This window comes from Nycticebus coucang, chromosome 6 (genome assembly GCF_027406575.1).
Source record: "Nycticebus coucang isolate mNycCou1 chromosome 6, mNycCou1.pri, whole genome shotgun sequence".
NCBI lineage: Eukaryota > Metazoa > Chordata > Mammalia > Primates > Lorisidae > Nycticebus > Nycticebus coucang.
In genome coordinates, this window is record NC_069785.1 from 67,292,252 (window position 1) to 67,316,265 (window position 24,014).

The 24,014-nt window shown below is 50.5% G+C and overlaps 1 protein-coding gene across 2 annotated transcripts in view; it reads right to left on the minus strand.

Annotated features, from left to right (window-relative positions):
- The window catches only part of RBPMS2 (RNA binding protein, mRNA processing factor 2), a 38,837-nt gene continuing 14,823 nt past the window's right edge, over nt 1-24,014 (minus strand). Inside the window, exons 2-8 of one of the 2 annotated variants that reach the window (XM_053593234.1) lie at nt 14,849-14,926; nt 14,237-14,275; nt 11,695-11,757; nt 11,287-11,437; nt 10,676-10,824; nt 1,391-1,460; nt 1-1,123 (exon numbers count right to left, since the gene is read on the minus strand). In XM_053593234.1, the coding sequence (XP_053449209.1) occupies nt 1,398-1,460; nt 10,676-10,824; nt 11,287-11,437; nt 11,695-11,757; nt 14,237-14,275; nt 14,849-14,926 (543 nt within the window). In that variant the 3' untranslated portion in view covers nt 1-1,123; nt 1,391-1,397. Of the gene's footprint in view, nt 1,124-1,390; nt 1,461-7,845; nt 8,028-10,675; nt 10,825-11,286; nt 11,438-11,694; nt 11,758-14,236; nt 14,276-14,848; nt 14,927-24,014 lie in introns of those variants that run through there. The other variant, XM_053593235.1, reaches the window with a different exon arrangement.

A 24,014-nucleotide genomic window follows, 5' to 3' on the forward strand; every position in this document is an offset into this window, starting at 1 on the left:
TCATTTTGACTTTTTTTAATTTTGCATTTCATATATTATCCAGTTTCACATTCTCACAGGATCAGCAATTACAATAGCCACCTAGTCTCTCAAGTCTGAAATGGCAAGACAGTCATAGCTGCGCTAAAGGTAAAGCACTGATACGCTCACAAAACAAAATAAAATTGCACAATTTCTCCTTCATTTTCCTTAAACTAATGCCTGACACAAACTCTTATTGCTGAAGAATGGAAACCCTTTTCTTCTTCATGCCTCAAACTAAACATTAAACTTATCTGACAGGGCGAACAAGGTCTCTTTAATAATTAATGGTACACACATGAAAAATCCTTTATGATGCATAAATATTTTGTTACACAGGGTACAAAAATACTTCTCACGGTTTTGGTTGGTTTCAAGGTTTGGAAAGAACGAGGAGCAGCCCCAGGCAGGGTGTGCGATGGAGAAGTAAGGGAAGTGGGCAGAGAAAGGGCTTTCTTACGATCATTGGCCCATCTGAGAAGGAAGTGGAGGACCCTGATTTGAAATGAGAAAGCAAACATATTTGTTGGGTGGTGGTGAAGCCTGGAATTGTGTGTGGGTGGTGGGGATGCTGGGCCATCAGGGAAGGAACAGCAACAGGACTCAGGCCCGAAGTGGTGGGTGCAGGGGTGGGGTGGAGAGGGACCAGGCAGGATGAAGCACTGGTGGCCAGGACCTGTTGCTATGGTGACACAGTGGGAGAACAAACTGTACACTCACATATACACAAGTTTAAGTGTCTTAATTCATGCCAGAAACATGCAAAATTAAACGCCTTGTTTCCTTGAGGTGGAGCTACAGAAGCAAATTTGGGCCAGAGGTCAGGCCTTGCTGGGTCCCAGTGAGGCGTCCGAGCTGGATCTGGGAGCCCCAACAGGCAGGTCATCCCCAAATCCTCCTGGGAGGCCTTGGGAACAGAACAGGGCACAGGGCTGAGGAAGAGGGAAGAGAAATAGGAAGCAGTCCACTGAGTCAGGCTTCAGATTCACAGTCTGGAGGGCAGCAGCAGCTCTGCATGGGCCGCCTGGGGGCAGTGGAATCTCAGGGCGCCTATTCTGGCACCATTGTACAGGTTCCAGAACCAACTACCCGGTGACAAGACCTGGACAGAGGAGAAGAGGTGGTCATGAGTAGAGGTGTGGGACTCGAGCTGACCCCAGGCCTTCCCTTAGGGAGGAGGCTGTACAAGTGGATGGCAGGCGGTCACAGGGTGGGAGGAGAAGGGAAAAAGCCAGTCACATGAGCCGGGGAACAGGCTCTGGGCGAGGCCTAGCACTGCCATGCGCCTAGGACTCAGTAGGAGGAACCACACCCCCACAGAAGGTCATCGAGGACAGCTTTCATCGTGGGCTTTGGGGCCAACACTTACTGGAGAACTAACAGAACTGCCGATACTTCCATCCTTGCTGGGTGGTGTCCGAGGAAGGGTACCAGCGCACCTGCAGGAGAAGCCAACGTCAGGAGCCAGCTGTGCAGTCCCTTCCCTCAACGGGAGCCCTGAGTGTTGCTGCTGGAGTCCTGGTTCTGGCATTGACTGGTCAGCAGACATTGAGCCAATTACTCACCTCTAAGTATCAGTTTATTCATTTTGAAAATGGGAAAGCAAAGCCAGGCGCGGTGGCTCACGCCTGTAATCCTAGCACTCTGGGAGGCTGAGGTGGGTAGATTGCTTGAGCTCATGATTTTGATACCATGCTGAGCAAAATCGACACACCATCTCTACTAAAAATAGAAAAACTGAGGCAAGAGGATCATTGAGCCCAAGAGCTGGAGGTTGCTATGAGCTATGACACCATGGCACTCTACCCAGGACAACAGCTTAAGACTGTCTCAAAAAAAAAAAAAAAAAAAAAAAAGAAAAAGAAAATGAGAAAGTGCCATCTGATTTGCCTCCTCTGGGTACAGAGGGTCAAGTACATGGTTATGAGTACTTTTTTTTTTTGGTAGAGACAGAGTCTCACTTTATGGCCCTCGGTAGAGTGCTATGGCCTCACACAGCTCACAGCAACCTCCAACTCCTGGGCCTAAGCGATTCTCTTGCCTCAGCCTCCCGAGTAGCTGGGACTACAGGCGCCTGCCACAACACCCGGCTATTTTTTTGTTGCAGTTTGGCCGGGGCCAGGTTTGAACCCGCCACCCTCGGTATATGGGGCCGGCGCCTCACCGACTGAGCCACAGGCGCCGCTTTTTTTTTTTTTTTTTTTGAGACAAAGTCTCTCCCTGTCACCCTCAGTAGAGTTGCTGTAGCATCACACAGCTCACAGCAACCTCCAAATCTTGGGCTTAGGCAATTCTCTTGCCTCAGCCTCCCGAGGAACTGGGACTACAGGCGCCTGCCACAACGCCCGGCTATTTTGTTTTTTGCTGTTGTTGCAGTTTGGCCGGGGCAGGTTTGAACCCGCCACCCTTGGTATTTGGGGCTGGCACCCTAACCACTGAACTACAGGCGCCACCCCATGAGTACATTTTTTTATACTCTAGTAAGCCTGGTGCAGGGCCCTACAGGGAGTCCTGGTACTGGTAATCGGCCCTCTACTGGGAGAGCATGGAGTCCCTAACAATTAGTAGAAAGATCAGCCTTATAAACTTTTGCTCAGCTTCTCTGGGTCTCAATATAGGGCAGAAATGATTAAGTCATGGGTGGTTACGAGGAGTGGGTAACAGGGTGTAAAGAAATTAAAACCTGGGTGGCGCCTGTGGCTCAGTGAGTGGGGCGCCGGCCCCATGTGCCGAGGGTGGCGGGTTCAAACCCAGCCCCGGCCAAACTGCAACAGAAAAATAGCCGGGCGTTGTGGCGGGCGCCTGTAGTCCCAGCTGCTCGGGAGGCTGAGACAGGAGAATTGCCTGGGCCCGGGAGTTGGAAATTGCTGTGAGCTGTGTGACGCCACGGCACTCTACCCGAGGGCGGTACAGTGAGACTCTGTCTCTACAAAAAAAAAAAAAAAGAAAGAAATTAAAAGCTGGGCAGCGCCTGTAGCTCAAAGGAGTAGGGCACCGGCCCCATATGCCGGAGGTGTTGGTTCAAACTCAGCCCTGGCCAAAAACTGCCCCCCCCCCCAAAAAAAGAGAGAGAGATTAAAAGCCAAAGTCAGTGTGGTCTCCCAGATTGCAGTCTTGGGTCCTTGTCTGATCTTCAGAGAAGCCTTGGAAGGGACCCCACTGCATGCTCCCCTGTTTAGACTCTGCCATCCTTTGCATTCCCTCATCACCAGCCTCCTGAGTCCAGAGGTTTGGAACCTATCAGCTGAGCCCTCAGGTAGGTATGTGGTGGCTTCAGATCATTGTCACCCGTACCTGGTAGCTACCTAAACTCCTGCACTTGCCAAAAGGACCTATGGAGCAGTGCCCCAAAGCTGGATTCACAAGAGACTGGTAAGAAAATGACATGTACCCTTCTCTCGTGGGCCAGTTGTCTGGAAGGCAAAAGCCATGCTGGTGGCCAACACCGCAGGGCCAGCCACCTGCCCGTTCCATTTGGTGAAGCACGTCTGCCCTGGCCTGACCCAGGCTGCCTGGGAGAGAGTGGGGGCAGGGCACCACAGGACACAGAGTCGGGGGCATCTGGGGTTGGGACCCTGAATCTCTTTAGGAATGGGAGGGACAGCACATGAGAACCATTGTAGGAAGCAACTGGAAGATGGCCATGCAGACAGTTCCCCGGAGGCTGGAGCAGGCAGACCCAGCTACCCACTTGGCTGTGTGCAGTTTCTGCCTCCTTGGGTAGACAGAGAGGGTATCAAGCAGTATCAGGCCATCTAGGGGCTGACTAAGGCTTCGGAAGAACTCGCTCCTGTACAGCCCAGAATTCCAGCTAGCACATCCTCTCAGGAGCTTGGCAGAAAGGTAGGGACTGGCTATCCTAAGATGCCAATATATTTGGTACATAGTAGGACCAGTCCTAGGCCACTTAGCCAACACCAGGGTCTTCCCTGGGCTCCAAGGATGTGACAGTACTTGGATCAAGACATAGCTGACCCCAGGGCTGCTGGAACCACCTGAAGTGAGCCCCACACCACACAGAAAGAGCCAGAAGCCTTCCCCAGCCTTTGAGCTGTCCGAATTCAGAGGCTGTATTTCCTATCCTGTCTCTAAAACATCTGGAAGTGGTTCCTTCCTTTCTTGGCTGACAGCTGTGTGGGAGGAAACTTCTCTCGCCCTATGCCGAGCCATGGGATGCCCTCTCAGCTAGAAGCCTACGGTCTGACCTAGCTCAGGGAGCCCTGACCACTGCCCTTCAGCCAGCCTCTAGCTGGGGCAGCCCCATGGCAAAGAACTGCCTGCCTGGCTGGGTGTCACAAGGGGAGAACTCCAATGACAGAGTGGAGGGACTCAGGAAGCCTCCAACTTACCCTCTTTTAATAATGGAGAAGCTGAGGCCTTGGGTGGCTTCCTAAGGCCTCCCTCAGCAATTCTGCTAGATCCTGTCCCACGCTCACTCCATAAGGTGCTATGGTACCTGCTGCCTCCAAACCAGAAATGTTCCCTCCAGTCTGAGGTGAGTCAAACGACTTCTTGGGGAGAAAGCAGAGGAAGCTCCCATTTATGGGTTGGGACAGCTATGACACTGAAGCAGAAGGATGCACTTAGTGGGGCTGCTTTTTTTTCTTTTCTTTTTTTTTTTTGAGACAGAGCCTCAAGCTTTCGCCTTGGGTAGCGTCGTGGCATCACAGCTCACAGCAATCTCCAACTCCAGGGCTCAAGCCATTCTCCTGCCTCTGCCTCCCAAGTAGCTGGGACTACAGGCACCCGCCCCAACGCCTGGCTATTTTTTGATTGTAGCTGTTATTGTTGTTTGGCAGGCTCTGGCTGGATTTGAACCCACTAGCTCAGGTGAATGTGGCTGGCGCCTTAGCTGCTTGAGCCAAGGGGCTGCTTTTCCATTTCCCCTCAGACACTTGGCGTAGGCCCCTGGCCTGGGTCCTCCAGAAGAGGCACTACCCCTTCCTAGATTTCTTCTTCCTGCTCCAGCTCTGAAGAGGAGTCTCCCAGGCCCGGGGGCAGCTGTCAGTGTCCTTTCATGGGCTCCAGCTGTCCACAGGGGTAGCAGGGCTCCTAAGAGGCCACTTCTCAGGCTACAACTAGGATCCCAAGAGGGCTGTTTCAGAACAAAGAGGGTAGCAGCACACAAACTCAGCCCTCTATCAGGTATGAGGACTGAGAAAATATACTTGAGTGGCAGGCAAAGGAAAGAATCTCCACAAGAAGAAATATGAACAGCCAACAAATATGAGAGCCTCGCTCATCAGAAAGTCAATTAAAACAATACTTAACCCAGAGCAGCAAGTCTATATTTTGACCTTAAAGTAGTCCTAGGAATTTATCATAAGGAAAACAAAACAGGAGAGGTGCCCACTCGTGTGAACAAGGACATCCACTGTGGTACAGCCTATCAGTAGCAACAAGTTGCAGAACCAGCCCTAACTTACCATCCACCACAAGGAGCTGGGCACATTTATACAGTGGTGTGCTAGTCAGGCATGCAGAACGTGGATCTACACTTACAGACGTGGAAAAAAATGTCCTAATATTTAGTTTTAAAAAGATTAAATAGGTGCAGTAATTTTTGTCTAAGATTCATACCCATGGATTTATTTACATATGTTCTCCCAACTACCTAAAAAAGTAGCAGCGGTTTTCTGGGGAGTAATATGATGTGGCAAAAGAGGAAGAGGAAAAACCCTTCCAATCTTTTTTCCCCATAAACACAGACTCACCATAGATAATGCTTTGAAGCTCTTACCACATGCCAAAAGCAATTCCAAGTAACTTTCTTTTTTTTTTTTTTGTAGAGACAGAGTCTCACTTTATGGCCCTCGGTAGAGTGCCATGGCATCACAGCTCACAGCAACCTCCAACTCCTGGGCTTAAGCGATTCTCTTGCCTCAGCCTCCCGAGTAGCTGGGACTACAGGTGCCCACCACAACGCCCGGCTATTTTTTTTTTGGTTGCAGTTCAGCCAGGGCCGGGTTTGAACCTGCCACCCTCAGCATATGGGGCCGGCACCTTACTGACTGAGCCACAGGCGCTGCCCCCAAGTAACTTTCATATACTATGTTCACTTGATCCCCACAAAAACTTTACAAAATGGATGCCATTACCATCTCCACTGTACAAATAAGAAAATAGAGGCAAGAGGGTTTATGTAGGGCGGCGCCTGTGGCTCAGCGGGTAGGGCGCCGGTCCCATATGCCGGAGGTGGCGGGTTCAAACCCAGCCCCGGCCAAATAAAAAAAAAAAAAAAAAAAAAAAAGAGGGTTTATGTAAGCTTGAGGTCACTAGTAAGGGTCTGAACCAACTTAAGGTGAAAAAGAGCCATGAGAGACCCCCATTTCCTCAGGATGAAATGGAAAATGAAATTCATTCTGGGAAGACCCTGAGATGTCAGAAGAGACAGAGTATCCTGCATTTAGGTACCGTCTTTGCATGTTAAACCCCAGGGTATCCCTGACATCCACATCTGCTTTCATGTCTCACCACACTTTATTTATTTTTATTTTTTTATTTTTTGTGGGTTTTGGCCAAGGCTGGGTTTGAACCGGCCACCTCCGGCATATGGGACCAGCGCCCTACTCCTTGAGCTACAGGCGCCGCCCTCACCCTCTTTATTTTTATTTATTTATTTTATTTTTTAAATTAATTAATTTTTTTAGAGACATAGTCGCACTTTGTCATCCTTGGTAGAGTGCCATAGCATCACAGCTCACAGCAACATCCAGCTCTTGGACTTACGTGATTCTCTTGCCTCAGCCTCCAGAACAGCTGGGACTATAGGCGCCCGCCACAACGCACAGCTATTTTTTGCTGCAGTTTGCCTAGGGCCGGGTTTGAACCCACCACCCTTGGTATATGGGGCTGGCACCCTACTCATTGACCCACAGGCACCACCCATGTCTCACCCTCTTAAAGAGGAAAATTCGGGGCGGCGCCTGTGGCTCAGTCGGTAGGGCGCCGGCCCCATATACCGAGGGTGGCGGGTTCAAACCTGGCCCCGGCCAAACTGCAACCAAAAAATAGCCGGGCGTTGTGGCGGGCGCCTGTAGTCCCAGCTACTCGGGAGGCTGAGGCAAGAGAATCACTAAAGCCCAGGAGTTGGAGGTTGCTGTGAGCTGTGTGAGGCCACGGCACTCTACCGAGGGCCATAAAGTGAGACTCTGTCTCTTACAAAAAAAAAAAAAAAAAGAGGAAAATTGTATCAAGAAGATTAGAAAGTGGAGCAAGATGGCCTCATGCCAAGACAAAGGACCAAACAACCTCTACCTCCCTTTCTGTAGGTTTGGTCCCTGCAGCCACATGGCCATGGAGCTTTCACTCACAGGCTAAAGGTAGAGAAAAGAGGTCCTAACCCTTAGCCCCTCACCTCCTTGTCCCTAGGCAAAGAAAAAATTCAGTCCTTTTAGGATCAACAATGTTCACTCCCTTTGTTTAGATACTTTTAGCCTCCATCTCTGGGGGCAGTGCTGTTGAGGGGCCAGGAGACTCTTGCAAGGAAAAAAGAAAATGTTATTCCTTAGAAAACACTTTCATGGGGGGCGGCACCTGTGGCTCAGTCAGTAAGGCGCCGGCCCCATGTACCGAGGGTGGCGGGTTCAAACCCAGCCCCGGCTGAACTGCACCAAAAAATAGCCGGGCGTTGTGGGCAGGCGCCTGTAGTCCCAGCTACTCGGGAGGCTGAGGCAAGAGAATCGCTTAAGCCCAGGAGTTGGAGGTTGCTGTGAGCTGTGTGATGCCACGGCACTCTACCGAGGGCCATAAAGTGAGACTCTGTCTCTACAAAAAAAAAAAAAAAAAAAAAAAAGAAAACACTTTCATGCTTATTACTGCATTTGGCCCTCACAGCTCATTTTACTTGTTGAGAAAATGCATTTCAATAGGAGTTTAAGTAGCAAGCACATAACTAATGACTAATCTCTTGCCATCCCCCCAAAACACCACTACCTGTTAGAGTGGCCTCCATTCCCTTTCAGTTCCAGGAAGGTCACAAGGCAGGAACTCAGGCACTGTTAGGCCTGCAGAAGGTACTCAAGGGGGCCCAGACAAAAATGGCATAAATTACAATCTGATCATCAGCACTTTTTTCTTTTTTTTTTTTTGAGACAGAGTCACTCTGTCACCCTTGGTGTCACAACTCACAGCAACCTCAAACTCTTGGGCCTAAGGGATTCTCTTGCCTCAGCCTCTCTAGTAGCTGGGCTATAGGCGCCTGCCACAATGACTAGCTACTTTTTTGTTACTGCTGTCATTGTTGTTTAGCAGGCCCAGGCGGGGTTTGAACCCACCAAACCTGGTGCATGTGGCTGGCTCCCTAACCACTGAACTACGGGCGTTGAGCCATCATTTGCACTTTTATAGCATCAACTCTAGGTTACAAAGGCTAACAACAGCCTTGGGAGCAGGTACTATTATCGCTACATTAAGACAGAAAGAGATTAAGTAACTTGTCCGAGTTTTATATAGGTGTTGAGACACAGAACCAGCCTGGGAGAGCTGCAAAGCTTGGGTAGGGCGGGAGAAAACGGGAAAGAAAAAGATCAGGAGGGCCCAGCCGTGCAGGCTGGGGCTCAGAGCCAGGGAGCAGCACCAGCCTGGCTAGCAGGGCAGAGGTACCTCCCCTGAGAGAGGACGGAGCAGGACCTCTCCACTCGATCCACTCTAACCCTCTTGTTTTACAGATGGGGATAAGGAGGCCCAGAGGTGAAGATCATGTAGCTAATTGTGGCAAAACTGGGAGCAAAGGTGAGGAGCCTGGCAAGGCAGGAACCTGTGATTCTACCCAGTGCCCTCGCAGGGCCCCTGCAGTTAAATCCACCCTGTTTGGCCCAAAGGACAACAGGTTCCCTGCTCCCTGCTCTATTTCAGCCACAGAACTTTGTTTGCAGTAAATAGCCTCCAAAGGAAGATCTTTACCATCTAATCAATTCTCAGGCTTATCTGTGTGTTCAGCTGCGGAAGAGCACCAAGTATAACCATGATTCTACCCTCAGCACAACTGGAAGTTGCTGGGGCCAGGCAGAATTCCCCTGCTGGGAAAAATGGGTTTGCTAGTACAGCTGCAAACCATTTAAACTTCCCACCTTAGAACTGGGTGAACCCAGATGTCACTACGTGTCTCAAAGGGCTGGAAAATGGATGTGTACTCAGCTCTTGGCAGAGTGCCAAGCTCCTCCCATCTCTGACTTCTGGATCCTGTGAACTTTCTTTCCAGTTTCTCTTGTCTTTTCCCTCCTCATCCCCCACTACTGATCAGGCCAGGCCCATCCCGGCAACCTCAATTCTCTCCCTCTCAAAAAGCACAGTACTCCCCAGCTGGGCTGCTCTTACTGAAGTGGGTCTGAGACCGCCCCTCAGCTGCTTGCTCCTATGGCTTCTGGGCAGTGTCCTGTCATTGCCATCGTGAGACATCTCACCACCCTCCACCCACAGTGGGACGAGGTCTCCCCTGCAGTGAGTACCAGGGGCACAGTTATCAGATCAGAGGAAACACTCATGTGGCCAGGGCCAAGGCTGGGCTCTGGGGCTCTGACCACCTGCCTGCCCCTCAAGCATCTGGCCTGGCACTGGGCCCATAGTCCTCCTGGCCTGCCTCCCTCTCTCCTGCCCCAGAACAGGTTCCCAGTGGACAGTGTCCATCTAGCCTTCACAGAAACAAGAGCACTCCCGGCATAGAGTGCCGTAGCATCACAGCTCACAGCAACCTCAAACTCTTGGGTTTAAGAGATCCTCTTGGCTCAGCGCCTGTAGCTCAAGGGGCTATGGCACCAGTCACATACACCAGAGCGGGTGGGTTCAAATCCAGCCTGGGCCTGCCAAATGACAATGACAACTACAACCAAAAAATAGCCGGGCGTTGTAGCGGGTGCTTGTAGTCCCAGCTACTTGGGAGGCTGAGGCAAGAGAATCACTTAAGCCCAGGAGTTGGAAAGTTGCTGTGAGCTGTGATGCACCGCACTCTACCCAGGGCGACAGCTTGAGGCTCTATCTCAGAAAAAAGAAAAAAGAGATCCTCTTGCCTCAGCTTCTCAAGTAGCTGAGATTACAGGTGCCCACTATAATACCCAGATATTTTTAGAGACAGGGACTCGCTCTAGCTCAGGCTGGTCTTGAACTCCTGAGCTCAAGCACTGTACCTGCCTTGGTCTCCCGTAGTGCTAGGATTGCAAGCGTGAGCCACCCCTCCTGGCCCATTTCACAGGTTTTAACATCTAATTCTCACCACAACCCTGAGGCAGATTGTATTATTCTTACCATTTTTCATTAAGTAAAAATCAAGGCACAGAAAGCTTAAAAGGTTTCAAGTTCATAAAGACAGAAAGAGGCAGAGGAAGGTGGTCTAGCTCTAGAGACCACACCCAGGCTGGGACACAACTCAAGGTTTTGTTACCACAACCAGTGCCTGGCTGTGCATGTCAGAGATGGCTGAACCAGGGCTGGTGTCCCTGTGCTCACTGTGTCTGCCGTGCATTCTGCACGGGCCTAAAGGATTACCTTCTCCGTCCCCCTCTCAGGTCCCTGGGACCTAGGCTTTTAAACCATCAGGAAGACAACAGTTCTGCAGCAGGTCTGGGGACACAAGTGGCCCAGTAGCCAGGCAGCTAAAAGTCTGACTGTCTTAGAGAGCTTGTTCTTTCTGCTGCTCGCCCCACCAAAAGAGGCTCACCTGAGCATGAAGGGCGGCAGCAGCAGCAGTGGCAGCTGGGTAGGTAAATGCAGCATGGGAGATGGCTGGGGTCAGCTCTGTAGTATACAGAGGGTAGGGGGCCCAGGCCTCTGGGGACGCAGGGATCAGAGCAGCCCCCATCAGGTCACCTGTAAGGAAAGACAACGGCCTCATCATCAGAACACTGGTCTTACCTTCTCTGTTTGGAAAGTGGCCTGGCACTATGTTTGAGCAATAAGCCCCTCACTAAAGCCAGACCCCTCCCCACTCCTAAGACCAGGGAAGGAAGCCATGTTAACTTGGCCTGGCACAGTGAGCATCCTGTCTGCTTCGAGATGCTCTCAGGTGGTCCTCAGCCTGTCTCAACCAAGAGAAATCAGAGAAGGCTTCACGAAAGCTGGGCAGCCCTGACAGCTCAAGTAGCTCAGGAAAGGACACAGGGGAGGAAGGAAGCCTAACATCTTAGATGCGTGGCTATAGATGCAAGAAGAAAGGGGACAGATGGGCAAGACTGATTCCCTCAAAAAAAGAAACCCAACGTCTGCTCTGTGTGAAACTCTTCCTCAGCCTGGGCCAAGTCAAAGGGCAAAAGAGCTCAGAGTGCCACTCACAAGGGTCCCGTGCGATGAAGTGTGCTCCTAGGGCGGGGTGCACATTGCTGGGATTTGGAGTTGCTATCAGCTTGCTCTTGGCCATCTTGGTGTTGGCTTTGGCAAACTCTAGCCTCAGGGTCTGCGGGTTCTCAGGATCAAAGCGAATGCCCTGCACAGGAAGGAAGGACAAGAAAGACTTACTCTGTAGGACTCAGATTGCAGTGAGTATAGAAGGGCCCAAGAAACAAGCCTGCCCGAAAGACTTGCCACAGCAGAGGAAAGGCTGCTTGGGCCTTGGGAGTAACGGCATTTGGCACAGTGTAGCCAAGGATTCTGCCCTGGGATAGCTGGGGAAGAAGGTACATCTGGACACCCATTGCCTAAGAGGTCTGTGGGTCGAGGAGGACCTGTTCTCCGCCTACTCACATTCAATGCATTCTTGGCAGCTTCTGCTCCTGCACGGCTGTCAAAGATCACAAAACCAACAGGCTAGTAGGAAAAAGAGAGAACACCCTTGCATTTCTCCCAGCATTCCATCTCTCCCCTCAAAAAAAAAAAAGGAGCATCACCTAAGTAGAGATAGTATTTGTTCTGCTGATGAGAATGGAGAAGGTGGGGGGAAACCTTTTCCACATCCTTCCTCCATTCAGCTGAGCAGGTTAGCATGCACCCAGAGTCAAAGGTCTCCCTCCTTGGTAACACGTGAGAATGATGCCAACAGACCTTTAGTCCACTGAATTAAACATTGCCCTTTCAGTAAGTTTCCTTAAATGCATGCAGATAATTCAGAATAAGTTCTAGCATTTTCCCTGGCAAGAAAAGGGACTTCAGGGCAGCGCCTGTGGCTCAGTGAGTAGGGCGCCGGCCCCATATACCAAGGGTGGCAGGTTCAAACCCAGCCCCAGCCAAACTGCAACCAAAAAATAGCCGGGCGTTGTGGCGGGCGCCTGTAGTCCCAGCTGCTCGGGAGGCTGAGGCAAGAGAATCGCTTAAGCCCAGGAGCTGGAGGTTGCTGTGAGCCGTGTGACGCCACGGCACTCTACCGAGGGCAGTAAAGTGAGACTCTGTTTCTACAAAAAAAAAAGGGACTTCAATGTATCAAGGGCATGGGACAGCTCTCAGTTTGATCAGAGAACAGCATAGTTCGAGGCCAGGCATGGTGGCTCATGCCCATAATCTTAGCACTCAGTGAGGCTGAGGTGGGTAGATTGCTTGAGCTCAGGAGTTAAAGACCCTGTCTGTAGGGCGGCGCCTGTGGCTCAGTCGGTAAGGCGCCGGCCCCATATACCGAGGGTGGCGGGTTCAAACCCGGCCCCGGCCAAACTGCAACCAAAAAATAGCTGGGCGTTGTGGCGGGCGCCTGTAATCCCAGCTACTCGGGAGGCTGAGGCAAGAGAATCGCTTGAGCCCAGGAGTTGGAGGTTGCTGTGAGCCGTGTGAGGCCACGGCACTCTACCGAGGGCCATAAAGTGAGACTCTGTCTCTACAAAAAAAAAAAAAAAAAGACCCTGTCTGTAGTAACAAAAAAAAAAAAAAGAAAGAAGAAAAGAAAAGAGAAACTAGCTGGGTATTGTGATGGGCACCTGTAGACCTAGCTACTTGGGAGGCTGAGGCAGAAGGAATGCTCAAGCCTCCGAGTTTGATGTTGCTGTGAGCTATGATGCCACAGTATTCTGCCTAGGGTGAAAGAGTGAGACTCTGTCTCAAAAAAAAGGGGTGGGGAGCGGGGCTCAGCACCCATAGCCCAGTGGTTACAGCACCAGCCACATACACTGAAGCTGGCAAATTCAAACCTGGCCCAGGCCTGCTAAAAAAACAATGACAACTGCAACAAAAAATAGCCAGGCGTTGTGGTAGGTGCCTGTAGTCCCAGCTACGTGAGGCAAGAGAATCACTTGAGCCCAGGAGTTTGAGGTTGCTGCGAGCTGTGATGCCATAGCACTCTACCAATGGTGACATAGTGAGACTCTCTTAAAATAAAAAAAACAGCAGGGCAGCACCTGTGGCTCAAGGAGTAGGGCGCCGGTCCCATATGCCAGAGGTGGCGGGTTCAAACCCAGTCCCGGCCAAAAAAAAAAACAAAACAGCAGGGCGGCGCCTGTGGCTCAGTAGGTAAGGCACTGGCCCCATATACCGAGGGTGGCGGGTTCAAACCCGGCCCCGGCCAAACTACAACCAAAAAAAAAAAAAAAAAACAGCAGCAGATGGAAAACTTCTTCAACTTCACCTAGCTAAGGATTAGTCCTGAATGGCCTGAAGACTATTGCCCTGGCCTCCTTTCATCAGAAGTCAGAGCTCAACTACCGCCTCTATCATCCTCAGCCATGGGGCCAGGCCCTGGTTCCCAAATTCCTAAGAGCCAGATAAGAAAGACCAGGAGCTGGGTGGCGCCTGTGGCTCAAGGAGTAGGGCACCGGTCCCATATGCCAGAGGTGGGGGGTTCAAACCTAGCCCCGGCCATAAACAAAAACAAAAAGACAGACCAGGAGCTGACTGGGCTCAGATGGCTGGTAAAGATGCAGGAGGTTCTGTGGAGGCCACCCCTTCCTAGCAGGGAGCAAGTTTCTGCTGCCAGAAGCCTGAAGATTAGGGAAAAGTGGCAGTGCCTATAGCTCCGTAGTTAGGGCGCTGGCCACATACACTGAGGCTGGAGGGTTCGAACCTGGCCCAGGCCAGCTAAAACAACAATGACAACTGCAACAACAACAACAAAAATATCTGGGCATTGTGGCGGGCGCCTTGTAGTCCCAGCTACTTGGGAGGCTGGGGCAGAAGAATTGCTTAAGCCCAGGAGTTTGAGGTTGTTGTGAGTTGTGACACCATGGCACTCTACCCAGGGCGACAGCTTGAGACTCTGTCTCAAAAAAGAAAGAAAGAAAGAAAAAAGATTAGGGAAAAGTTAGCAGGCTGCAGTTTCAAGCTCAGCTATCAGTCTGGGCTGGGAGGAAAACCCAGAGAAAGCGATTACCTGTCTGGCGGTGAGCTTGATCAGGGACCCTTCATACCCCTGTGGAGAGAGATGGCCATTACATGAAAGTCAGAAGCCTTTGCTGTGCTAACCGAGCACTGCCTCCATCAGCTCTACCTTCCCTCAATGCTTCCCTGAATTGCTCTCACACCATCCTCCCTGCAGCGTCAACACAGCCTGACCTCCAGAGCCCCATGCTCTAAAGCACACGGTCCGGCGCACAGCCGGGCATCACGCGGCAGCTCTCATTTCATGTGCAAGCTCCCATTTGCTCCACTAACTTGTCATGCTGGAGCACAGACCTTACCTTTTAAGTTTTCTCATCTGCAAATTGAAAAGGCTACACTGAATCTCAAAGTTTCCTTATATGGCCATGTCTATTTAAAGATTCTTTATTGTCTTTAGAGATGAGGACACAGGCCCACAAGGGCTAAGCAAGTGGCTGAGGCAGCGTGTGAATCAGCAGACCCAGGACAGAGCCAGGCCTGTGAGCATGGTTTCTGATTGGCTTTCCTGCACCTCCCTGCTGCCCAATCCAGGGCAGAGATTCATTCCTGTTGCTTTTCTTCAGTCCTAGGCTCTTACCCCGTGGGTGGCCAGGTCCCGACTCACCTTGAATGGCCGGAAGAGCAGGTAGAGTTCTCTGGGTTTAATGTCCACAGGGAGACCACTGACAAACAGCGTCCGGACCTGGGGACAGAGACCACAGTGGTCAGGGCCAAGCTGGACAGGAGGAACGGGACGATGGCTCCTTTTTCAGGTAGGTGACTGGAATCCTTCTAAAGCTCAGGAAATACTGGATCCAGTATTTCCTGGGCCTTCTTTGGACACCAAGGCAAATTAACCTGAGTTTCACAGCATTGAACTTTCCAAAGCCCTCTGTAATCTCCCTTCCTCTACGTTCTCCCTAGAGGTGTCATTCAGCTCGAGCATCTGCTAGACATCTCTGGTAAAAAGGGGCAAGACAAAAGCACCCTGCTTAATAAGTGCACAAATCAAGCATGCTTTTCAGATCAAGGACTCCTCCAAGAACCTGAAGAAAGCTATAATACTTTACTCCTGCCCCGAAAATGCACATATACAAATATATACATTTTTTCAGATGATACACACAGACCTCTGGTAGAGAGGCTCTCTCTGGTCTTGGGGAGAGATGGACGTAACAGAACATGGGTGCTGTGCCATGCTATGCCCTGGAGTAATTTCTTTTTTTTTTTTTTGTAGAAAGTCTCACTTTGTTGCCCTGGGTAGAGTGCCATGGCATCACACAGCTCACAGCAACCTCCAACTCCTGGGCTTAGGCGATTCTCTTGCCTCAGCCTCCCGAGCAGCTGGGACTACAGGCGCCCGCCACAACGCCCGGCTATTTGATTTTTTTGTTGCAGTTTGGCTGGGGCTGGGTTTGAACCCGCCACCCTCGGCATATGGGGCCGGTGCCCTACTCATTGAGCCACAGGCGCCACCCACCCTGGAGTAATTTCAATAGAGGACTCAGCACTTTCTCCTCTATCTCCTCTTCCTACACTGGATGTGGGCTCTTCAAAGGCAGAGAACATGTTATATTTTTGCTTGTAGACCCAGCTCCTATCATGGTGATGGCACTAAAACATTTACTGAATCGGAGAATAGATAAGGAGTCAGAAATGAAATAATTCTACTTGGTTTTGAATAATAAGATCTTGCAAGCTTCACGCGAGTTAGATGATGCTGCAAGTTATGAGCCCTGCCCTCAGCATGGTTACAAGGTAGTCTAAACAGCAGGTGTCTATCCAGTGACTCCACCCAAACCTGGCCTCTGAACTGCAAGTGAGGTTCAGGAGAGAGGGTTGGCAGAACCACTTACTGCTATTTAAATGCTGCTGACACCTGATGCTAGCCCAGATCAGCCAATAATCATGATGGCGAGGGGTGATTTTCCATAGTTTATATGCATTAAAAACACATCTTGTGGGGCGGTGCCTGTGGTTCAGTGGGTAGGACATGGGCCCCATACACCGAGGGTGGGGTTTGAACCTGGCCCCAGCCAGCTAAAACAGCAGTGGCAACTGCAACAAAAAATAGCCGGGGTAGGGCAGTGCCTGTGGCTCAAGGAGTAGGGCGCCGGTCCCATATGCCAGAGGTGGTGGGTTCAAACCCAGCCCTGGTCAAGAACCAAAATAAATAAATAAAAAACAAAAAAAAAAATAGCCGGGCATTGTAGCGGCCGCCAATAGTCCCAGCTACTTGGTAGGCTGAGGCAAGAGAATTGCTTAAGCCCAAGAGCTGGAGGTTGCTGTGAGCTGTGACGTCACGGCAATCTACTGAGGGCGACAGAGTGAGACACTGTCTCCAAAAAAAAAAAAAAAACCCCACATCTTGTAACCATGGCTTTATTAATTATGGAATAACAAAAAATTTGAACAAGCATAGCTTCCCTACACACTCAACTCTTCATTTGGGATGCATCTTATACCACTAAGCCAAGCTTAGGTCTTCTCAACTCACAACTGCAGATTTAAGGAGAAAGTTCACATGCTGCACTCCACCCCACGGCCACTCTTGAGAGCATTTAGCTGTCCACAGTGGGTCACGTCCTTCTCCAGGGGTACCAAAGAACCTGTTCCATTTCGAATAATGGCCTCCTAAACTCAGGCAATGGCCTTTTTGAGGCAATGGCTTGTATCAGGAACCTGGAGCAGTGTCAGGCAAAATTCTACCCAACAGAGACAAAGATCTCAACCGAACCAGGACTGTCAAAAGAAACCAGCCAGGATAGCTGCTGGTTACTGCTGTCACCACCCCCATCCCCACATGAATGACTCAACTCCCAGCCACGGTAAGGGCAAACATTTTCCCTCACATGATTTTTGCCAAGCACACCCAAGCAGAATCTCTGGCCAATTAAGACACATCTTCCCCGTTTGCTCAAGCCTTTCCCGTCACCAGACAAGCCATTTTACCAGCCTCTGCTCCCAGGCCTGGGATGAAGGCTCTTTGCATCTCACAGCCCTTAGTAGCTCTGTGCCCTTGTATACACAGTGGTGTCCTGTTCATGGCTGCCCCAGGGGCAACCAGACAGCTGAGGCTCCAGGGTGGGCTAACCCCAGCTCCTGGATTCTAGAAGCAGTCCCAAGTCCTGATAGGCCCATCCCTCTGCCCTTTGATGTAAGGGCCTTGAACTGCACAAGTAAATCCCCAAATGGCTTGCCCAAGGTCACACAGCTTGTTCTTTAAAGGCAGCAGACTCAAAACCCAGGCCTCCCTACCACACACCCAGTCTGGCAGAGCTTTTGAGTACCAGGAAAGTGTGGCAGAACCTGAGCACCTAGCCCTCAGGGTAACTCAGGGTCTACCCCACACCACACCACACCCCCCAGAAGATGGGCTGAAAGAGCACAAGCTGCTAGGGCCCTGCTGGATGGGCCTGGATCTGCACTCCCCCCTCCCCCCCCCACTTCCCTCACCCAGGTAGTAGGACTTTGGTTGGGGTCAAAGACCCAGCTCCAGAGCAACCCCCATACAAACCTCTGCTTCAGTTGTCCCCAGGGGCCACACATTTCAACCAAGCTAAATTTTTTTTTTTTTTTGTAGAGACAAGAGTCTCACTTTATGGCCCTCGGTAGAGTGCCATGGCATCACACAGCTCACAGCAACCTCCAACTCCTGGGCTTAAGCGATTCTCTTGGCTCAGCCTCCTGAGTAGCTGGGACTACAGGCGCCTGCCACAACGCCCATCTATTTTTTGGTTGCAGTTCAGCTGGCGCCAGGTTTGAACCCGCCACCCTCAGTATAGGGGGCCGGCGCCTTACCGACTGAGCCACAGGCGCCGCCCTCAACCAAGCTAATTTTAAACCCTCCCTCAAATGGTTCCTCTCTAGCCAGATGTCTCCAGAGGCCCCCTTTAACACCAAGTTCTCAGCACAGTTTCCTGCCTGGGGTGGGATGGGACGAGTAGAGAGGAGTAGAGGGAATTGTTTCCTAGTCTCTCCTGCCCAACCTGCCAGATGACCCTTTTCCTCAGGTTTCCATCTTAGAGGTTCTTACGGTCCAAAAGGCTATGCTATAGCTCCCACCTTGTCCCTGGCTACCTCTCAGAAAACAAGGGGAGGTAACAGCAGTATGGGTTAGGTGGTGGGTCCCTGGCTGTGGGGAGCAAAGTCTGGGAGGCTAAGTCACAAGGACTCTGACCTGAATGTTCTTGATTCTTTTTGAGACAGAGTTTTACTTTGTTGCCCTCAGGAGAGTGCCGTGGGGTCTTATCTCACAGCAACCTCAAACTCTTGGACTCAAGAGACCCTCTTGCCTCAACCTCCCAAGTGGCTGAGACTATAGACACCCGCCACAACTATGCTAGTTTTTCTGTTTTTAGTACAGATTAGTACGGGTCTCGCTGTTGCTCAGGGCTGGTCTCAAACTCCTGGCCCAGGGGATCCACCCACCTCGGCCTCCCAGACTGCTAGGATTATAGGCATGAACCATCTTGCCCAAACTTTTTCAGTATTTTTTATCTCACAGCACACTTGAACCTATAAACTTCCCTGGCACACTTACGTTCATCAAAAATAAAAAAATAAAGAGTTAAAAGAAAGAATAAACTTACTATGCTTTGAACTTTTTTTTTTTTTTTTAAAGAGAGTCTCACTTTATCACCCTTGGTAGAGTACCGTGGTGTCACAGCTCAAGGCAACCTCCAACTCCTGGGCTTATGGGCTTAGGTGATTGTCTTGCCTCAGCCTCCTGAGTAGCTGGGACTACAGATGTCCACCACAACACCCAGCTATTTTTTGTTGCAGTTTGGCCGGGGCTGGGTTCAAACCCACACCCTTGGTATATGGGGCTGGTGCCCTACACCACACAGGCAATGGCCTTTTTATTAATTATGGAATAATAAAAAAGATCAATTAATGATCTTTAAAAATTTTCATAGCCTGGGCTTGGTGCCCATAGCACAGTAGTTACAGTGCCAGCCACATTCACTGAGGCTGGTGGGTTCAAACCCAGTCTGGGCCTGCTAAAACAACGACAACTGCAACAAAAAATAGCCAGGCATTGTGGAGGCACCTGTAGTCCCAGCTACTTGGGAGGCTGAGGCAAGAGAATCGCTTAAGCCCAAGAGTTTGAGGTTGCTGGGAGCTGTGACCACAGCACTCTACTGAGGGTGACATAGTGAGACTATGTCGCCTGTAATCCTAGCACTCTGGGAGGCCGAGGCAGGTGGATGATCACCTGAGCTCACCAGTTCAAGAGCAGCCTGAGCAAGAGTGAGACCCCGTCTCTAAAAATCGCCAGGTGTTGTGGTGGGCGCCTGTTATCCCAGCTACTTGGGAGGCTGAGGCAAAGAACTGCTTGAGCCCAGGAGTTCGAGGTTGCTCTGAGCTACGAGGCCATGGCACTATACCCAGGGCAGCATAAGTGAGACTTTGTCTCCAAAAAAACCCTTTAAGGCTTGGCACCTGTGGCTCAAGCGGCTAAGGTGCCAGCCACATACACCTGAGCTGGCGGGTTTGAATCCAGCCTGGGCCCGCCAAACAACGATGGCTGCAAACAAAAAATAGCTGGGCGTTGTGGTAGGTGCCTGTAGTCCCAGCTACTGCGGAGGCAGAGGCAGGAGAATCGCTTGAGCCCAGGAGTTGGAGGTTGCTGTGAGCTGTGATGCCACTGCACTCTACCCAGGGCCACAGCTTGAGGCTCTGTCTCAAAAAAACAAAACAAAACCTTTAAATTAGAAGCATCTGAAGAAAGCCTAAGGGATGGTTCACACAATCCCTAGGCTGCTAAAAGGCACCAAACTCATTTACTTGGGCCCCTCTCCATCCACATACTCACACCTTCTGCAGAAATATCCAAGTACCCCAAGGGATTATTTCCTTCCTGTCCTAAAATATGAAAACTATAGCCCTTTCAAAATGTTTTTATTGTTGTCGAGAGTTGAGACAACGTCTTTTTTTTTTTTTGAGACAGAGCCTTAAGCTGTTGCCTTGGGTAGAGTACCATGGCATCACAGCTCACAGCAACCTCCAACTCCTGGGCTCAAGCGATTCTCCTGCCTCTGCCTCCCAAGTAGCTGGGACTTCTGGCGCCTGCCACAATGCCCAGCTACTTTTTGGTTGCAGCCATTGTTGTTTGGCGGGCCCAGGCCGGATTCGAACCTGCCAGCTCAATTGTATGTGGCTGGCACCTTAGCCACTTGAGCCACAGGCGCCGAGCTAACAAAGTCTTACTTTGTTGCCTTCAGTAAAGTGCTGTAACATCCTAGCTCACAGCAACCTCAAGCTCTAGAGCTCAAGCAATCCTCTTTCCTTAGTTTTTCTATTTTCTAGTAGAGACTAGGTCTCATTTTTGCTCAGGCTGGTCTTGAACCCATGAGCTCAGGCAATCCATCCACCTAGGCCTCCCAGAGTACTAGGATTACAGGTGTGAGCCACCATGCCAAGCCTTACCATTCACATTTTACTATACTCGCTTTATCACATTAAAATGGTCATCTTCATGGTAAATAACAGCAGATGGTGCTAGGACCAGTCATGTCTCTGCACAGGTGGAAAAAGTTTGTATATAGCAATTGATGGAGCAGGTAGTGTGGAGAAATGGAGAATGGAGAATCTTTAGAACTAAGTCAAAGAAGAGGCCGGGCGTGGTGGGGTCACACCTATAATCCTAGCACTCTGGGAGGCTGAAGTGGGTGGATTGCCTGAGCTTACAGGTTCATACCAGCCTGAGCAAGAGTGAGATCCCCGTCTCTAAAAATACCCAGGCATTGGGGGGGAGGGGGGCGCCTGTAATCCCAGCTACTCAGGAGGCTGAGTCAAGAGGATCTCTGAGTCCAAGAGTTTGAGGCTGCTGTGAGGTAAGACACCATAGCATTCTACCAAGGATGATAAAAAAAAAAAAAAAAAAAAAAAAAAACTTAGTCAAAGAAGATACATGTTAAAGAACTAATTTGGGGTGGCACCTGTGGCTCAGTCGGTAGGGCGCTGGCCCCATATACCGAGGGTGGCGGGTTCAAGCCCGGCCCCGACCAAACTGCAACCAAAAAATAGCCGGGCATTGTGGCGGGCGCCTGTAGTCCCAGCTACTCGGGAGGCTGAGGCAAGAGAATCGCTTAAGCCCAGGAGTTGGAGGTTGCTGTGAGCTGTGTGAGGCCACAGCACTCTACCGAGGGCCATAAAGTGAGACTCTGTCTCTACCAAAAAAAAAAAAAAAAAAAGAAGAACTAATTTGCTTGTGGAACCTACTAGAAGCACCAAATTCAACATGGACAAGGAACTTAGCCAAGGTTCTGTCCCCATACAGAACATCAGATGTGGCTGATGACCCTTACAAAGGTCAAGAGCAGACCCAGCCTTGCTGGAGGTCCTGGCCAGCACCAGGCCTGCATAGCAAGGCTCTAGGGGCTCCCAGGGCTGCTCTTCTCTTAGGTGAGTCCTGCTGCCTGTCCTCCCTCTAGAGTAGCAGTTCTCAACTTGTGGGTCGCAACCCACAGGAACTGTATTAAAGGGCCTCAGCATTAGGAAGGTTGAGAACCACTGCTCTAGAGTCACTGGGAATGGGGGATGGATAGGAGAGGGGCCCAGCTCCCTGCTGCTAAGTCCACCTCACAGGCTGCCACTTGCTGGTAGACTTCCTGGGCCTGATAGGTCTTGGTTGCCAACTGCTTGTAAGCTTGACTCCCTCAGGGACAAGGCCTGTGTGTTCTCAGGCTCTTTCCCTCCTGCCAGTGCTAGACCTAAAGTGCCTGGGGGTTTCCCAACCACTTCTAGATGCCCTCACCTCCTTTGCAGGAGGCACTTCAGTCTCATTCCCAGCACCAGATCCTAACACTAAGCACCTGGGGAGCGGAGGAAGGCAGCACCTGAAAGGCACAGGAAGTAGACGCCCCCATCCAAAGCCTTGTTCTCATGGGCCCTGGGGTGGGGAATCTTTCTTAGTCACAAACAGGTTTAGGAGCTTCTCACCCATGCTGTCTAATCCCACCATAGCAGAGGACCAGGTTCCTAGCCCACCTAGACCTCTCCTTCAGGAAGATGTTTGACAGCTACAGGCCAACATCCGAGTTTTTCTTTTTCCTCCACAGCCCTCTCCAGCCCAGAGGTAAGAAGTCACTTTAGAGAGAAGATATGTAGGAAGAAGACAAACCCCTGCACATCTGTGTGTCGGTGATATTCTTTGTTCAGACAAACTGAAATTTGTTTAAAGATTTTCAAAAACTGCTGGGCAGGCCAGATGCAGTGGCTCACGCCTGTAATCCAAGCACTCTGGGAGGCAAGGCAGGTGGATCAGTTGATTTCAGGGGTTTGAGACCAACCTGAGCAAAAGCGAGACTCTATCTCTACTAAAAATAGAAAAAAGTAGCCGGGCGTTGCGGTGGGCACCTGTAGTTCCAGCTACTCGGGAGGCTGAGGCAAGAGGATCACTTGAGCCCAAGCAGGAGTTTGACATTGCTGTGAACTAAGACATGACACCACTCTACCCAGGACAACTAAGTGAGATTCTGTCTCAAAATAAATAAATAATAAAATTAAAATAATTAGTTTAAAAAAAGAAAGAAAGAAACTGCTGGGCATGGTGGCTCATGTCTGTAATCCTAGTACTATGGGAGGCTGAGGTAAGTGGATTGCTTGAGCTCAAAAGTTCCAGACCAGCCTGAGCAAGAGTGAGAACCCCATCTCTGCTAATGAAATAAAATGAAATAAAATAGGCTTGGCGCCTGTAACACAGTGGTTATGGCGCCAGCCAGATACACGAAGGGTGGCAGGTTTGAACCTGGCCCGGGCCTGCTGAACAATAATGACAACCGCAACAAAAAAATAACCAGGCTTTGTGGCAGGTGCCTGTAGTCCCAGCTACTTGGCAGGCCAAGGCAAGAGAATCACTTAAGCTCTAGAGTTTGAGGTTGCTGTGAGCTGTGACGCCATGACACTCTACCAAGGGCAACGTAGTGAGATTCTGTCTCAAAGAAAAAAATAAAATAAAATAAAATAGCTGGGCATTGTGATTGGCACCTGTAGTCCCAGGTACTTCCGAGGCTGAGGCAAGAGGATCACTTGACCCCAGGAGTTTGAGGCTGCCATCAGCTACGATGTCATATCACTCTACCTAGGGCAACAGAGTGAGATTCTGTCTCAAAAAACAAGGTGACAGTGATACCTAAGACACCAGCCTAATACCCTGTTTCCCCAAAAATAAGACAGTGTCTTATTTTAAGGTGTGCTCCCAAAGATGCGCTAGGTCTTATTTTCAGGGGACATCTTATCTTTCTGTAAGTAGGTCTTATTTTCAGAGGATGTCTTATTTTCGGGAAATCGGGGTAGTACAAATTTAGGCTTGTGTGGAAAAGGCTTCCAGGTAGACCTTAGCCTCCTTTTATCAGCCCAGGCAGACATCTCTCTTGGCCCTAGACACCCCCACGATCAGACCCATCATTTAGCTGCTCCCAAAAACGCCACTGTCCTGAACAATGACTGTTCAGTCATCCCTTCTCCCATGGGTACACCCAAGACCCAGCTCATGAAGGGGTCCTGTCGGAATGGGAAAGGGACTGGCAGAGGAGACAAGGGGGTGCTCCACACAAAGGAAAGCCTCTGAGTAAGGCCTTCATGAAGAAGGGGACAGGATGTAGGGTCAGCTATAAGCCACGGCCACAAGGCCCTTCCAGCGAAGATGACCCATAATCGCTCAGAGACATGGCTGGGAACTGGCCGCTCATCAGATGTGTATCTTCCTCTGCAAGGGGAAGGACAGACCTGACTTTAAGGGCTCCAACTCTCCCCAACCTTTCTGACACACAAAAAAACTCCCT